This window comes from Quercus robur, chromosome 10 (genome assembly GCF_932294415.1).
Source record: "Quercus robur chromosome 10, dhQueRobu3.1, whole genome shotgun sequence".
Lineage (NCBI taxonomy): Eukaryota > Viridiplantae > Streptophyta > Magnoliopsida > Fagales > Fagaceae > Quercus > Quercus robur.
This window is the reverse complement of record NC_065543.1, coordinates 11,557,383-11,574,417: the sequence shown is the minus strand read 5'-3', so window position 1 is coordinate 11,574,417 and position 17,035 is coordinate 11,557,383. Positions and strand designations below refer to the sequence as shown.

The 17,035-nt window shown below is 37.0% G+C and overlaps 1 protein-coding gene across 1 annotated transcript in view; it reads left to right on the top strand.

The window, feature by feature from the left end:
• Positions 1-10,149, top strand: part of LOC126703242 (xanthotoxin 5-hydroxylase CYP82C4-like) — a 10,441-nt gene extending 292 nt beyond the window's left edge. Inside the window, exons 1-3 of the mRNA XM_050402196.1 lie at positions 1-150; positions 8,401-8,986; positions 9,356-10,149. The exon at positions 1-150 is cut by the window's left edge and continues 292 nt beyond it. Of these exons, the coding sequence (XP_050258153.1) occupies positions 1-150; positions 8,401-8,986; positions 9,356-9,994 (1,375 nt within the window). The 3' untranslated portion in view covers positions 9,995-10,149. The remainder of the gene's footprint in view (positions 151-8,400; positions 8,987-9,355) is intronic.
• The last annotated feature ends 6,886 nt before the right edge of the window (positions 10,150-17,035 follow it).

The following is a 17,035-nucleotide window of genomic DNA, read 5'->3' as shown; positions in this document are numbered from 1 at the left end:
TCCCATCCTCATGATCAGACTTGGCATGAAACCTGCACTTGTGATTAGCAATCATGAGGCAGTCAAGGAGTGCTTCACTACAAACGACAAGGCTTTTGCTGCACGTCCAATGTCTAGCCAAGGAAAGCACCTTGGCTACAACTATGCTGAAAGTTCAAAAACGTGTACAAAACACTTTTGAATGTTTAGACCCCCAAAATACAACTTAACCAATACAAGCAATATGTCAAACAACTAGTGTGCGAAAACTTAACACATGCTATAATACGAAATTGGTTAAAGACTATCTAAGCCATAACAAAATAAAACCACAGCAGATAATAAAAAGGCAAAGATAGAGAGGAAGGAAGATGCAAACACAAAGACAACACGCGATGTGTTATCGAAGAGGAAACCGAAGTCCTCGGCGAAAAACCTCTCCGCCGCCCTCCAAGCGGTAAACAATCCACTAGAAAATACAGTTGGGATACAAGGACAGCAATAGACCCTCCAAGCCTAATCTACCCAGTGCACCTAAGCCCTCCAAGCTTCTTGCTCCAACGAGGTTGCGCCGAACCTTTTTCTTTTCTAGCTTCCCGGATTCCGCTACTAGACCATAGCATCAACCAATGAAGATTGGTTCCTTCCTAACTGCTTCCTAGAAATCCAAACAACTGTCTCACAATGATGATGATGGTGAGAACCAGGTTTGGTATAATGCCTCTCAAGGATTTGACAATGGAGAGGAAGAGAGTTGAGGAATTTGAAGAGACTCTAAGGTAGAGATTGTGGGTGAAACAATCTGGTTTTTCTTTAGGGTTTCTCTCTCAAAATTCTCTCTGGAAGCTCTCTTTCAATCGTGGGTAAAAGGGGTATTTATACTGGAGTGGGAGAGGAATGTGAAACGTCAGGTTTTACAAAACAGGGGTGGCTCGCGGCTTGACTAAGTCGCGAGATCCAGTCGCGAGTTAACCGTATGGCCAGTTGTCTTGTTTTGTCCTGTAGTGCTCCAGCTAGCATGACTGTTCATCTTCCAGCATGCTTGGCACGTGTGCTGCTTCTAGCGGCTTGCAGCCGCGAGTCACCCGCGAGTCCCAGCCGCGAGTCTCTATTTTCTTGCACACTCTTGAGCAAACTTCACTCTATCTCACTCACTACCCTTACAACGAACCCACCTAAATACAGGGTTACTAAATGCTGAATTACAAGTGAATTTGGCACGGAATAAAGCCAATTAGATGGTTGAATAAATTCAACCTTACAATCTCCCCCTTTGGCTATTCTGTGACAAAACCCTAAAACAGACTCTAGACTTAACATGTGAGTTGGGAACAGTTGAACAAAACTCACTCACACCTAACTCTAGAAGCTGTGAAGCACTTGAATCATATGAACATAATACTCCTGAAACACAACAATACACCATGATCATTGTAAGCAGAAAATTATAAATGCATATGAAACAGGCAATATGTGATCAAGCAAAGATGGAGTTAATAAACAAACCATGGCTTGATCAACCAAGTGAACACCACAAGGTAGTGATCACAGTGCTCATTCACACTTGGAATGAACACAAGGACATACAAGTTAACAAGCACAAGGCAAGACACTTGTATGCTCAATACTCAACCAATGCATAACACACAAGGCATATGCATCTAGGAACAATCCTACAAGGGCACAAGAGTGACAGTACATAAACCAAAATGCAGAACATTTAGATTAAAGTACTGATTTCAACATAGCATAAAGGTTGCATTAAGCAAGGTACGTACCATAAAGCCTACAAACTATGCATAAAACATTAACCCTAAAAGCTTACAAAAGCACATGGGTACAAACACAAAAACATCCTGAATAACATCATCAAAATATATTAAAGTTTAAACCAAGAGTATAAGTAAAGAGTTAGGAACAGCTATACACCAAAACACAGTGTATCAAAACCATAAAAACACTAAAAGTACCCAAAACATAAACATAAATAAACAAAGTCTCTGATTTTGGCAACTCCCCCTCAACTCATTACTCTCCCTTAAGAGCTGCTTTTCTGCTTCTCAATCATCAATGACATTATCAACAGAAAGAAACTTCTCCCCCTTTTTGACAGGAATGGCCAAAGGGTCACTGTTCAGGCTGAGTGGTGAAGCTGTCAAGTTTTGCAGACAAGACATCAATCTGGTCCTGCATGGCTCTCATCCGCTCAGAGTGCTCAGTCTGGACTTCCCTGATCCCATCAAGTCTTTCCAGAATGATTTGGAAAGCATCTGGAGGTGTATCTGAAGAAGTTGAAGCTCTAGACCTTTTGCCACTCCTCCTGGGTGTTGAGGTTAATGCATGCCCTGCTGCCTCTGCTTCAGTCTCCATTGGGACACTCTCTCCTTCATCACCTTCATCTTCTTCTCCTGGAAGCCTAACACTTATCCTTTTGCAGGTAAGCTTGTTAATTGCAGAGGGTGTGGACATGGGACTGATGTCTTGAGGGATTGGAACACCCTTCCTTCTAAAAATCCTCATTAGCAAACTGGGAAAGATCAATTTAGGCCTAGAGGTTGTTCTTGTCTCATCCACAATGGTATCATATATGTGGGAACTTATGTCTATGAAATTCTTTTCTTTGAGATCCATCAGAAAAACTGCTCTAGCACAATTGATTGTAGTCAATTTCTTAATGGGATAGAGGTTAAACATCATGATTATTGTTAGACACCTCATGTCCACTGGAAAGGCAGTGGTATTCAAACATTTCCCTTCTCTCTGCCCACCTATCCTTTGTTGAACTGTTTCAATAGAAACACTCCTATCCTTGTAATTGATAAATTCCTCATCATCTAATCCTTCAAGCCCTAGTACATCATCTATGACATGTGCATCCAAAATGAATTCTTTACCTCTAACCCAGCAACTTAACTCATTCTCCTTTATCACAGCATTTGAGTAAAATTCCCTAATCAGGGGTTCACACACAACAAGGAAATCACTCAGAAGTTTTTCCCATCCTCTTCCTTCAAAACAGCTGGGGATAAAGGTTTGTCTTAAGTCCTCCAAATCTACAAATCTTTCTTGAATAATTCCTGCATGCAAGAAGTTATCCTTGTATCTCTCAAAGTGATGAACTGACCTAAACAGTTTAGAATCCATCTTTAATCTTTTGTCAGCCTTCTTTGCAGTAGATTTCTTCTTCGGAGGTGAGGGAGCAATCTGTGAACAATCAGAAAAGGCCACAACAACATAGAACAATATATGTGCAGAACCAGTCAGTACCATGTAATTAACAAAGAGATATCATCCATACAAATGAACTTTGAACACTTAAACAATAAGCTACTTAGATCAATCACATGGATAAACCAAGCCTAAGATAGGAAACACATGAACAACATGGAGAAACTATCCTAAAGGCAGATATATGTCATTGAGACATATAGTGGAAAAAATGATATGACACACAATCAGTATATTGAGACTAACAGAAGCTCCCAACAGATTAACACAATAGAACATGCATATTTAGCACAGTAAAACTCACAGCCTCAAAAGGAACAATTTGAAACAACTCAACAGCTCAAAGTACAGATAAAATAAAAGAAACACTTAGCTAAGCACAAGATGAAGAGCAATAAGGAAACAACTAAGATCAAATCAAATTCTAGCAGCAGCATTCGCAAGCTAAGCATGAACAAGGAGCAAAATCCGAAACACAAACCCATTTCTAAATCACAAACATATGCGAAAAATCAAAGGTAAAAGCACAAAATCAAGTAGAAAAGAGTGCAAATCTGAAAACCCATACCTGTGACTTGAAGATTTTGAGCTACAAGAATGCAACAATGGAGATTGGAAATGGGAGCACGGAGTGTTTGGGAGGGAGATAGTTTAGAGAGAAGATGAACAGTCACAAAAGTTCGAGGGAAAACTGAAAAGAGGTTTAAAAACTGCTCCTGTTTCTGCCAAACACACGATTTTCGCGACTTGATTAAGTCGCCACATAGTCGCCAGCTCAAGCCGCCAAAGCACTCAAGAACAAAAATTTGAAAAATTTTTCTAAGTGTTTTTCGCGACTGGAAGGTCTACCCGCGAGTGAGTCGCGAGCTGAGCCGCGAAAATCTCTGAGTGAACCTCGCGACTGGACCTTCCACTCGCGAACAAGTCGCCAAAAATGACCAGCGAAGATGCGACTGAGGCTCGCGACTTGACATACCCGCGACTGAACCGCCAAAACAGGGCAAAACTGGATTTTTGAAATTTTCAGATTTTTTTTTTTTTAAACAAAATACTTTCCAAAAACACCTAAAACACTCAAAAATCTTTTTGTGCTTGAATTAACAAAGATTGAGCATGTGAAAACACATTTCATCAAGTACAATCACACAAATGAATATGACATTTATTGAACATAAACTTGTGTGTTGTGTGTGGATATCAACAATGAGATAGTCCTTCGTCTAATGTGAAGCTTCAATGATCGATTCAACCAAGGCATACACCATTAGCACTAGATCATGTGACCTATCTCAATTATAGAAATATGTATATATGACCTCCCACAACACTTGATAACAAGACTTGGAGTTTTACATTTTACTCCACTTTTAGTCATAGCATTTGATCTTTTCGATCTTTTGAGGCAATCACCTCTCATTGTGAGAGTGATATTTGACATTTCACCTTAATGAACAAGCCTTTGGCTTTTTGAATAAACATTCTCTTTAATATAAGGTCGCTTACCCTTTTTCCTAGTCGAATACTAGAATGTGCGACAGGCTTTTGCAGCTCAATATCTCTTTTCATTTGGAGATTTACATTTGGTGAGCTCTTTTTAGCAAAACAAAAATAAAGAGTGGGAAGATATATAGACACAAGTCTATGCATGTCTCAAGATCAACATAACCATTCACTGATCATTCATGACAAGTTTGAAGATCTATTTACAACAATCACATAGATTTCAAGATTTTTTCCACAGTGATATAAGTGCATGAAAACAAGCAATGTTCGAAAATGCACAAAGCCATTAGCACAAAGTTACACGACAAAACACGTTTTGAGACAAAACTCAACAAAGTCAATCAAGCTTTTTGATTTTCTAATTTTTTATGTGATTTTTGGATTTTTGGCACAAGAAACAAAAAGATTGATAAAACAAATTTAAAAATATTCACAAGTAGACAAGCAAACAACCAACATAAAAAACAGCAAGCAAACCAAACAAACATTGTCACAAAGCATAGGAAGTATTAATGCATGGACATGTTGTAATGCTTATGCATGAGTACCCTTTTTCACCCACACGTCACTTGCGTTTAGGGTGATTTCCTTATAGGATTGGGTACGGGAGTTAGGGCTTTCAAACCTTCGTGAGAAGCTTTCCAAGCAGTTGGTGAATGCACCAATCATTATCATCACGTTCATCATTCCGGGATCTCCATTTTGATCTCTAGATTGATCACCTGCCCAAATTCTCCTATCATTTTTGGGTCCTCCTGACCTTTGAGGAGTTGCACTGTTCTTTGCTCTCAGCTTTTGGCAATTTGGTCGAGTATGCCCTTGAAGTCTGCAATAATGGCACACATAAGTTCCTCTAGGACCTCTTTGTGGTCGTGGACGTGACTTGGCACGAGATTCAGACCTGCCCACAGACTGATTACGGGGATTCAGCATCCGTTGGTTCACCGCATTCTTCTTCTCCTCCACCTCGAGCTTCTCACTAGTAAGGTCAGCTACAACTGGATCTTTAGCCTTTACAAACTTCACTTCTTTAGTGACATTTCCAGATGAACTACTTCCTCCGGTATATCCCAATCCGGATTTGTCTGAAAAGCTCTTTTGAGATGAGATAACATCATCTAGCTTCTTGGTGGTGACCCTCTCTATTTTAGCATTCGCTTGCACAACCTCATTCTCAAGAAATCTCACTTTTGTGTAAGCTTCGGACAACTCACCATTCAGTGTTTCTATCTCACATTTGGCCTCCCTATATCGAATTAGGAGACTTTTGTAGTCCTCCTCAGCCTTCTTCATTTTTCGCACAGCAGCCTTGGCCACCCTTGTGTACTCACCCGACTTCTCCAAGAGTAAGTTATAATTCTCTTGAAGATTTGCTGTGCTTTCATCTTCTTCAGCATCTGATTCTTCAACAATTCCTAGTGATTCATCATCACTATGTTCTCCAAGGTCTCGTACAAGCAGATTTAACTCATCCGTAGACTCAACATGAGCAATAGTCATAAAATCTGAATAGTTCCCCTCTCCATCACAGCTCTCTTCAGATTCTGAGTCAGACGAATCCGAGTCACTCAAGGTCGTGGCATACACTTTACCTTTCGATTTCAAATAATTCGGACATTCCTTCTTAAAGTGTCCATGCCCGTTACATTCGAAACAAGTGACACCTTGTGTGGGTTGGGATTCTTTTCCATCTTTCTTTTTGAAATCCCTCTTCTCCCTTCCAGAACTTTGGAATTTTCTTTTATCATCAAATTTGCCATTATTTTTGAATTTCAAGAACTTTCTGAAATTTTTGACAAGGTAAGCTACATCTTTGTCAACCACATCTTCTCCCGATAAGTCTTGATCTTCCACCTTCTCATTAATGGTCTTTAGAGCAAGGGATTTACTCTTCCGTTGATTGGGCAGCGACATCTCATAAGTCTGCAGAGAACCAACCAGCTCCTGTACTTTGATGTCATCAAGATCCTTGCTCTCTTCAATTGCTGTCACTTTAGCACGAAAACTTTCCGGCAATGATCAAAGGATCTTCCTTACAATCTTTGAGTCCTCCGTTTTCTCCCCCAAGTTGAACTTACTGACAACCACCTCATTTAGCTTTCCATAGAAAGAGTCAAAAGACTCATCCTCACTCATTTTGAGCTCCTCAAACCGAGTGGTCAGCATTTGTAACTTGGTGTCTTTCACTTTCTTCGTGCCTTCATAAGTGGTTTCCAGAATCTCCCATGCTTCTTTGGCAATGGTAATGTGAGAAATCCTGTGAAATTCATCTGGAGACACACCACAGAAAATAGCATTGAGTACTTTACTGTTAGCATTAGATGCAGCAAGTGCTGCCTTATCCCATGTGGATTTGGCTGCCTCAGGTTTGGTCCAATCGATCTCAACAACATCCCAAACGGATTCATCAATAGAACACAGAAAAACTCTCATGCGAACCTTCCAAAAAGCATAATTACTACCATCAAAATATGGAGGTGCATTTAGGGATTGAGACCTATCCATCTCAAAAGGGAGTCAAGGATCACACAATGGTAATGAAACCAATAGCAGTGTACCCGCTCTGATACCAATTGAAAGTTAAAAAACGTATACAAAACACCTTTGAACGTTTAGACCCCCAAAATACAACTTAACCAATACAAGCAATATGTCAAACAACTAGTGTGCGAAAACTTAACACATGCTATAATACGAAATTGGTTAAAGACTATCTAAGCCATAACAAAATAAAACCACAGCAGATAATAAAAAGGCAAAGATAGAGAGGAAGGAAGATGCAAACACAAAGACAACACGCGATGTGTTATCGAAGAGGAAACCGAAGTCCTCGGCGAAAAACCTCTCCGCCGCCCTCCAAGCGGTAAACAATCCACTAGAAAATACAGTTGGGATACAAGGACAGCAATAGACCCTCCAAGCCTAATCTACCCAGTGCACCTAAGCCCTCCAAGCTTCTTGCTCCAACGAGGTTGCGCCGAACCTTTTTCTTTTCTAGCTTCCCGGATTCCGCTACTAGACCATAGCATCAACCAATGAAGATTGGTTCCTTCCTAACTGCTTCCTAGAAATCCAAACAACTATCTCACAGTGATGATGATGGTGAGAACCAGGTTTGGTATAATGCCTCTCAAGGATTTGACAATGGAGAGGAAGAGAGTTGAGGAATTTGAAGAGACTCTAAGGTAGAGATTGTGGGTGAAACAATCTGGTTTTTCTTTAGGGTTTCTCTCTCAAAATTCTCTCTGGAAGCTCTCTTTCAATCGTGGGTAAAAGGGGTATTTATACTGGAGTGGGAGAGGAATGTTTAACGTCAGGTTTTACAAAACAGGGGTGGCTCACGGCTTGACCTCGCGGCTTGACTAAGTCGCGAGATCCAGTCGCGAGTTAACCGTATGGCCAGTTGTCCTGTTTTGTTCTGTAGTGCTCCAGCTAGCATGACTGTTCATCTTCCAGCATGCTTGGCACGTGTGCTGCTTCTGGCGGCTTGCAGCCGCGAGTCACCCGCGAGTCCCTGCCGCGAGTCTCTGTTTTCTTGCACACTCTTGAGCAAACTTCACTCTATCTCACTCACTACCCTTACAATAAACCCATCTAAATACAGGGTTACTAAATTCTGAATTACAAGTAAATTTGGCACGGAATAAAGCCAATTAGATTGTTGAATAAATTCAACCTTACATATGCAATATTTGGTCTTGCCAGTTACGGAAAATATTGGCTCAAGATGCGAAAGCTAACCAAGCTAGAACTCCTCTCTAGTCGTCGGCTTGAAACACTAAAGTATGTGCAAGTATTCGAGGTGGAAACTGTGATTAAAGATTTGTACACTCTCTGCAAGAGCAACGAGGGCAACCAAGCCAACGTGGTGATTAGTGAGTGGGTTGAGCGCCTAACCTTTAATATTATTACTAGAATGATAGTAGGGAAGAGATACTTTGATAGCTTCAGTCATGGAAATGATGAAGAGGCACAAGCCGCACAACGTATAGGGAAAAATATTAAAGGCTTCTTGTACGCACTTGGGGTCCCTATCATTTCAGATCTGATTCCATTTCTACGATGTTTTGATTTGCTGGGCCAAGTAAAATCTATGAAGCGTATTGCAAGGGAATTGGACTCTGTAGCAGGAAGTTGGGTTGAAGAACATAGTATGAGAAGGCTGAAGGGTAGTGAACCAACCGAGAAGCTGGACTTCATCGATGTCCTGTTATCCGAAATTGAGGATGATGCATTTGGCCATACGCGTGAAACCATTATAAAGGCAACAGCAATGGTAAGTTATTGTCATTTATCGCACAACTTAGTTAATCAACCATGTTTTTATTTTGTTTTGTGATTTCAGTTGGCTCAATTGGTAAATTCATTTATGTTATCGAATAAGAGATATAGGTTGAACTCTCTCTACACCTAAATTCAATTAGGTATATATATATATATATATATATATATATATATAGTGACTTTGACCCATGTTCATTCTAATTTATCATATAATGACCATACTTTCTTTTATTTACAAAGAATATAATACTCTATATAGAAACATTACTTTCTAATTTGGGAAAATTTTGTTACATACACAGTGTAATAACTAATAACTAGTGCACTTCTAATTAAGTGTGGCCTCAATTTCATGTTGTAGACTCTCATCTTGGCCGGCTCTGACACTACATCTCTAAACTTGACATGGCTCCTGTCCATATTATTGAATAACAAGCACGCTTTGAAGCAAGCTCAGGAAGAGCTCGATCTCAAGGTTGGTAGAGACAGGTGGGTGGACGACCATGATATCAAAGATCTAGTTTACCTCCAAGCCATAGTGAAGGAAACGATGCGCTTGTACCCACCAAGCCCCCTATCAGTTCCACATGAGGCCATGGAGGATTGTCATGTTTGTGGCTATTACGTCCCAAAGGGTACTCGTTTGCTTGTTAATGTGTGGAAGTTGCACCGAGATCCAAGAATTTGGGAGGACCCAGAAAAGTTTCTACCAGAGAGGTTCCTCACAAGCCATGCAAGTATAGATGCTTCAGGTCAACATTTTGAGTTCATACCATTTGGGTCTGGGAGACGAGCCTGCCCAGGTTACACATTTGCATTGCAAGTATCTTACCTGGCACTAGCTCGCTTGCTTCAGGGATTCGAGTTCACAACACCATCAAATATGCCGGTAGACATGACGGAAGGGTTGGGTATTACCTTACCTAAGGCAACTCCCCTTGAAGCTCTTCTCACTCCACGCCTTTCTTCCAAACTTTATCAATCCCAGACAGAAATATAAACCATGCTTTCCAAAAGTATCTGTTTTCAATAAGCTTGCATATGCAAGGAGCTTTATAGTTCAATAATGTCGTTTGTCTCCTTTAGTTCAATCTCTGTTTGATTGAATGTAATAATAATTATAAAAGAAAAATAAGCTTGCACACTATTTTGACTTCATGCCATATGGATGGATATGAGCCCCTAATATGGTCACATTTGACGACGGTAAGTTGAAGTATCATGATCGGTTGGAAGGCATTGTTGTTAATGGTGAGGATGGACCTATTGGTTTCAATGTTTTTTAACAAGGATTTTACTAAGAGGCATCCTTTAGGAACTTTTTTATGGGAAAAAGAAAAAAAATAATTAATTTTTTTTTTTTTTAGCTTTTTCAATTTTCCATAAATTTTTTTTCCTAAAATGGTTTATTAATAGATGTCCTTAATGAAAATTATGATGAAAAATAATTCTCCCATTTAAGTAAGATCAACATAATAAACCAAACATGGCAAAAGATTATAAAATAAACCAAATATGAAAAAAAGATTTTAAAAAATGAAAAATAATTAAACACAATTAATTAACCTAAACATAGTCAAACAAAATCAAATATCATGTGAAAAATAACTAAAAAAAGAAAAAAAATAATTTTGCCCTAATCTCGGTTTGGGGTGTGTACGCATACTCAACTATGCATACGCATGATTGAACCATGCACACGCATACTCGATGGATGCGTACACATCCTTTAGCACAAATCCAAAAAATTACATTTTTAGAGATTAATCAAACAAAGATATAACATTTGAGATCAAACAAGCATGTTAGAACCCTAAACACTAATCTAACATGAAGCAAATAAAACAAACATCAACATAAACAAATAATTTAGGAACAAAATCAAAGAATTAAACTAAACTACATTAAATAAATAAACATGTTAAAATTTACATAAAACTAAAATAACAAACCAATAAAAATAAGAACAGATTATAAACAACCTAAAATTAGATTAGAACATATAAAAAAGATCATAACATCAATCAAACATGATAAGAACATTTATGATAACATTAAACAAAGAAACATGTGAATCCTATATAGCAAAGTGAGAAATCATGGAAAAGAGACTCACCTTGCTTTAGAATCACAAATTTGAGATAGTTTAACCGACCCCTCTGTGCCTACATTACAAATATTAGATTGAGATAACAAGAATAATTAAAGAACATAACAATGGTTAGTAATCATAACTCAAGAACAAAATATTTTGAAAATGTTTTAGAAAAAAATTGAAAAACAAACTTTCTGCCTTGGAACTAACTAAAGAGAGCTTTTTTATTTGTAAAAAACGTGCAAAGGTGTTGTGTTTGAGTTTTGGAAAGAGAAAATAGGGTTTTAGAGAAGATGGAGACCAAAAAATACTCTCTCTAACTAGGGTTTTGATTGGAGACATAAGATGAGTATTTATAAGTTAAAATTAGGGTTTTCGGGGATTTTTAATGGTCTTTAGACGTTCTCAAGGGTCTAGGGACTGGACCACATCAAAGAATGATGCTTTCGGCCCTTAAAAATGAAGTTTCACTGCCTAGAAAATCATCCTGCATACGCATCTTTTGAGGGTGCGCATGCACCCTTGATTCTTGCATACACATGCCTTAATTCTTGACAGTTTTGATGGCCTGACTTCAAACGGTCATAACTTACTCAATATATATCCACATTAGGAAAATTTTTGTTCAAATTGAAGCCCAGGATTCTACTTTCCAATGAAACAAACCTTACTCAAAAATTCTTGGTGGATCAAAAGTTATGGTTAAAACAGTGAGCGAAGGTCATTTTTCAGAATTGTTTTCAACGCGATTTGATCACTTCTAAGTTGTGAATTGTGAAAACTTCCAAACTATTGTGAACTCTCTAAATACCTTTGGTTGACATATGTCAAGCTCATCATTGGGCTTTGGGACCAAAATTTATTAACGGGTACATAATGAGGTGTCTATACCCCCTTAACAATATTATTGATTCTTTTAAGAGTTATGCTAAAGCCACAAAATTTTCTTCAATAATTTTACAAAACTTTTGACGTAGTAAATTCTTCTTGGTTCACATTTAGGCCTATCACTGACATCATTTTTTTACTTACTAATAACCGCTCATCACAATAAAAATTTGTAAAAAATTTTGTAACTTTATCATTTTCTTCCTTTTAAAAGCTAAAAAAAAAAAAATTATAGATCTAAAATCTAATACAAAATATTCATTCAAAAAAAATTAGCTCAATAGCAAAAATTACCAATAGTAAAGTTAAAAACAATTAAGCTTAATTAACCAATTTTATCAAAAACGAACTACCTGGCCCTTTTAAAAATTAAAAAAAAAAAAATTGTGTCCTTAGCTGGAAGGAGATGCACACATAAAAAACACAAATAAATATATTAAAAAAAAAATGAGAATCCCTTTAGCAATTAAGTAGCAAAACTGGATGCCGAAGCCGTTGCATGCAATTTTACTTATTTATTAAATCACTAAAATCCTTAAACCCTTCAATCCCTATTAAAAACATGGCTCTCTCTCTCTCTCTCTCTCTCTCTCTCTCTCTCTCTCTCTCTCTCTCTCTCTCTCTCTCTCTCTCTCTCTCTCTCTCTCTCTCTCTCTCTCTCTCTCTCTCGTTTATCATTTCAATCATAATGGTTTTGCATCAAGTCTCTTCTCTTGTTATTCCATTTCTAGTTCTTCTGTTATTCCATTGTTTTCCAAGAACATATTGGTAAGTCTAAATCAGTTTAATTAGGATGTTGGGTGCAAATTGCAAATTGACCTACTTTATATACATACAATACTACAACAAAACTTTTTCAGGATTACATTAGGCAGTATCAATATTACAACTGACCATACTTTTGTCACATTTAGCGGTACTTTATTTTATTTTACTCACATTTGATGGCTCTATTGTCATATTAAGCAGTTCCAACATCACATATAATCATATTTTTGTCATATTCAATGGTTTCCTTATTTTTTTTGTTTACTCTCATTTAACAGTTCCATTGTCACATTAAGTATTACTAACATCACATATGATATGATTGTACCCAACCTAATCCAATCCACCTAATAATCAACGAATATATAACAAAAATACCCCCCAAAACCTAAAAAATGATTGAAATACCCTCAAAACTTATAAAATAACTAAAATACCCTTGAAACACTCTAAAATTACCAAAATGCCTTTAGAAGCTAAAAAAATTCTCTAAATACCCTTAGAGCACTTGCAGCAATGGTAGTAAAAAGCTAAAAGGCTATTTGGAGTTGCAGCAGTGGAGCTATAGCCAAAAAATTTGGCTTCTCAGCTATAGTGCACAACTAAAGATAGCTGTGCACTGTAGCTCAAAGGTAAAAAAAAAAAATAGTATTTTATTTTGTGTTCACACTGTTGGTTAGAATATTTGTGGTTTTTTTTTTTTTTTTTTTTTTTTTTTTTTTTTGTAGTGATATGTATTATTTTATTGTAGTAGATATATTATTGTATTGTGATGTTTATATTATTTTATTGTGTTGAAAGCTAAAATAGATCCACTGCTGCAGCATGTGAGTAGGTAAAATAGATAAAGTAACTTTTTATGATGCCAAATAGCTAAAAATATAGCTCCACTGTTGTGGATGCTCTTAGAAACTAAAAAAAAAAAAGACCAAATGACCTTAAAACCTAAAAAATGACCGAAGTGACCCTGAAACCTAAAAAATTACTAAAATACCCTTATAACCTAAAAAAAGATTGTAATGCCTCCGAAACCTAAAAAATTATCGAAATACCTTCAAAACCTTAAAAAAAAAAATTGTATATCTTGGTTTTGTATTATAAATATTAGTACTTTTCCCCCATTAATCTGCATTTTTTCTAATTCTTTTGTTATTCCATTTGTTTCCCAAGAACATATTGGAAAGTCCAAATAAGTTTGATCATGGTGTTGGGTGCAAGTTAGTAAATAACCAAAATACCCCTCAAAAACATTTAAAAGGAGTAGATGTGGCCCTAACGTCACTATTTTATGTAGGTAGATTTCCTAAAGATACAATAGTACACTTACTTGTCTTTGGAAAGGAATTGAGACCGAAAAGGAATAAAAAAAAAAAAAAAGTGAATCCTTTCAATACTCCCTATTTTTTTTTTTTTTTTAAGGAACTATTCAACGCTTTACTAATTGGACTAACAAGAATACACACACACACACGCACAGACACACATTTTGGATGCCATAAAAATCTTGATAGCCAAGTATGTGATTGTAGTGTAGTCCACTAGAAGACGAAAGACTTTTCTCGAATGGTGATCATAGACTTTTTCATGCACAAATTCCTTGATTTTACCCACAAAAATGCTAGGAATATCAAAACCAAAGTTACAACCTTTGTCTCAAATAATCCACTTGGCAAGTTGTGAGTGGTGCAGGCAAAGTGGTGGTCCAGATCTCCTCCACTCACAACTTATTACATGGTTGTGGCATGGATGTGGCCCTTACGTCACTATTTTATGTAGGTAGATTTCTTAAAGATACACTAGTACACTTACTTGTCTTTGGAAAGGAATTGAGATCGAAAAGGATTAAAAAAAAAAAAAAGTGAATCCTTTCAATACCCTCTATTCTTTTTTTTTTTTAAGGAACTATTCAACGCTTTACTAATTAGACTAACAAGAATACACAAACACACACACACAAACACACATTTTGGATGCCATAAAAATCTTGATAGCCAAGTATGTGATTGTAGTATTGTAGTGTAGTACACTAGAAGACGAAAGACTTTTCTCAAATGGTGATCATAGACTTTTCCATGCAAAAATTCCTTGATTTTACACACAAAAATGCTAGGAATATCACAATCAAAGTTACAACATTTGTCTCAAATAATTCACCTGGCAAGTTGTGAGTGGTGGAGGAAAAGTGGTGGTCCAGATCTCCACCACTCACAACTTATTACATGGTTGTGGCATGGATGTGGCCCTAACGTCACTATTTTATGTAGGTAGATTTCTTAAAGATACACTAGTACACTTACTTGTCTTTGGAAAGGAATTGAAACCGAAAAGGATTAAAAAAAAAAAAAAAAGTGAATCCTTTCAATACCCTCTATTCTTTTTTTTTTTTTAAGGAACTATTCAACGCTTTACTAATTAGACTAACAAGAATACACACACACGCACACACAGACACACATTTTGGATGCCATAAAAATCTTAATAGCCAAGTATGTGATTGTGGTGTAGTCCACTAGAAGAGGAAAGACTTTTCTCGAATGGTGATCATAGACTTTTTCATGCACAAATTCCTTGTTTTTACACACAAAAATGCTAGGAATATCACAACCAAATTTACAACTTTTGTCTCAAATAATCCACTTGGTAAGTTGTGAGTGGTGGAGGAAAAGTGGTGGTCCAAATCTCCACCACTCACAACTTATTACATGGTTGTGGCAAGGATGTGGCCCTAACGTTACTACCTTATGCTGGTAGATTTGTTAAAGATACACTGTTACACTTACTTGTCTTTGGAAAGGAATTGAGACCGAAAATGATTAAAAATAAAAAAAGTGAATCCTTTCAATACCCTCTATTCTTTTTTTGTTTAGGAACTATTCAACACTTTACTAATTAGACTAACAAGAATCCACACACACACACACACACACACACACACACACATTTTGGGTGCCATAAAAATCTTGATAGCCAAGTATATGATTGTAGTGTAGTGCACTTGAATACGAAAGACTTTTCTCGAATGGTGATCATAGACTTTTTCATGCAAAAATTCCTTGATTTTACACACAAAAATGCTAGGAATATCACAACGAAAATTACAACCTTTGTCTCAAATAATCCACTTGACAAGTTGTGAGTGGTGCAGGAAAAGTGGTGGTCCAGATCTCCACCACTCACAACTTATTACATGGTTGTGGCAAGGATGTGGCCCTAACGTTACGATTTTATGCAGGTAGACATCTTAAAGATACACTGGTACACTTACTTGTCTTTGGAAAGGAATTGAGGCCGAAAAGGATTAAAAATATAAAAAGTGAATCCTTTCAATACGCTCTATTCTTTTTTTTTTTAAGGAACTATTCAACACTTTACTAATCAGACTAACAAGGATCCACACACACACACAGACACGCACGTTTTGGGTGCCATAAAAATCTTGATAGCCAAGTACGTGATTGTAGTGTAGTCCACTAGAAGACGAATGACTTTTCTTGAATGGTGATCATAGACTTTTTCATGTACAAATTCCATGATTTTACGCACAAAAATGCTAGGAATATCACAACCAAAGTTACAACTTTTGTCTCAAATAATCCACTTGGCAAGTTGTGAGTGGTGGAGGAAAAGTGGTGGTCCAGATCTCCACCACTCACAACATATTACATAATTATGGCAAGGATGTGGCCCTAACGTTACTATTTTATGCAGGTAGATCTCTTAAAGATACACTAGTACACTTACTTGTCTTTGGAAAGGAATTGAGACCGAAAAGGATTAAAAAAAAAAAAAAAGTGAATCCTTTCAATATGCTCTATTTTTTTTTTTTTTTTTTATGGAACTATTCAACACTTTACTAATTAGACTAACAAAAATCCACACACACACACACACATTTTGGGTGCCATAAAAATCTAGATAGCCAAGTATGTGATTGTAGTGTAGTCCACTAGAAGACGAAAGACTTTTCTCGAATGGTGATCATAGACTTTTTCATGCACAAATTCCTTGATTTTACACACAAAAATGCTAGGAATATCATAACCAAATTTACAACTTTTGTCTCAAATAATCCACTTGGTAAGTTGTGAGTGGTGGAGGAAAAGTGGTGGTCCAAATCTCCACCACTCACAACTTATTACATGGTTGTGGCAAGGATGTGACCCTAACGTTACTACTTTATGCTGGTAGATTTGTTAAAGATACACTGGTACACTTACTTGTCTTTTGAAAGGAATTGAGACCGAAAAGGATTAAAAATAAAAAAAGTGAATCCTTTCAATACCCTTTATT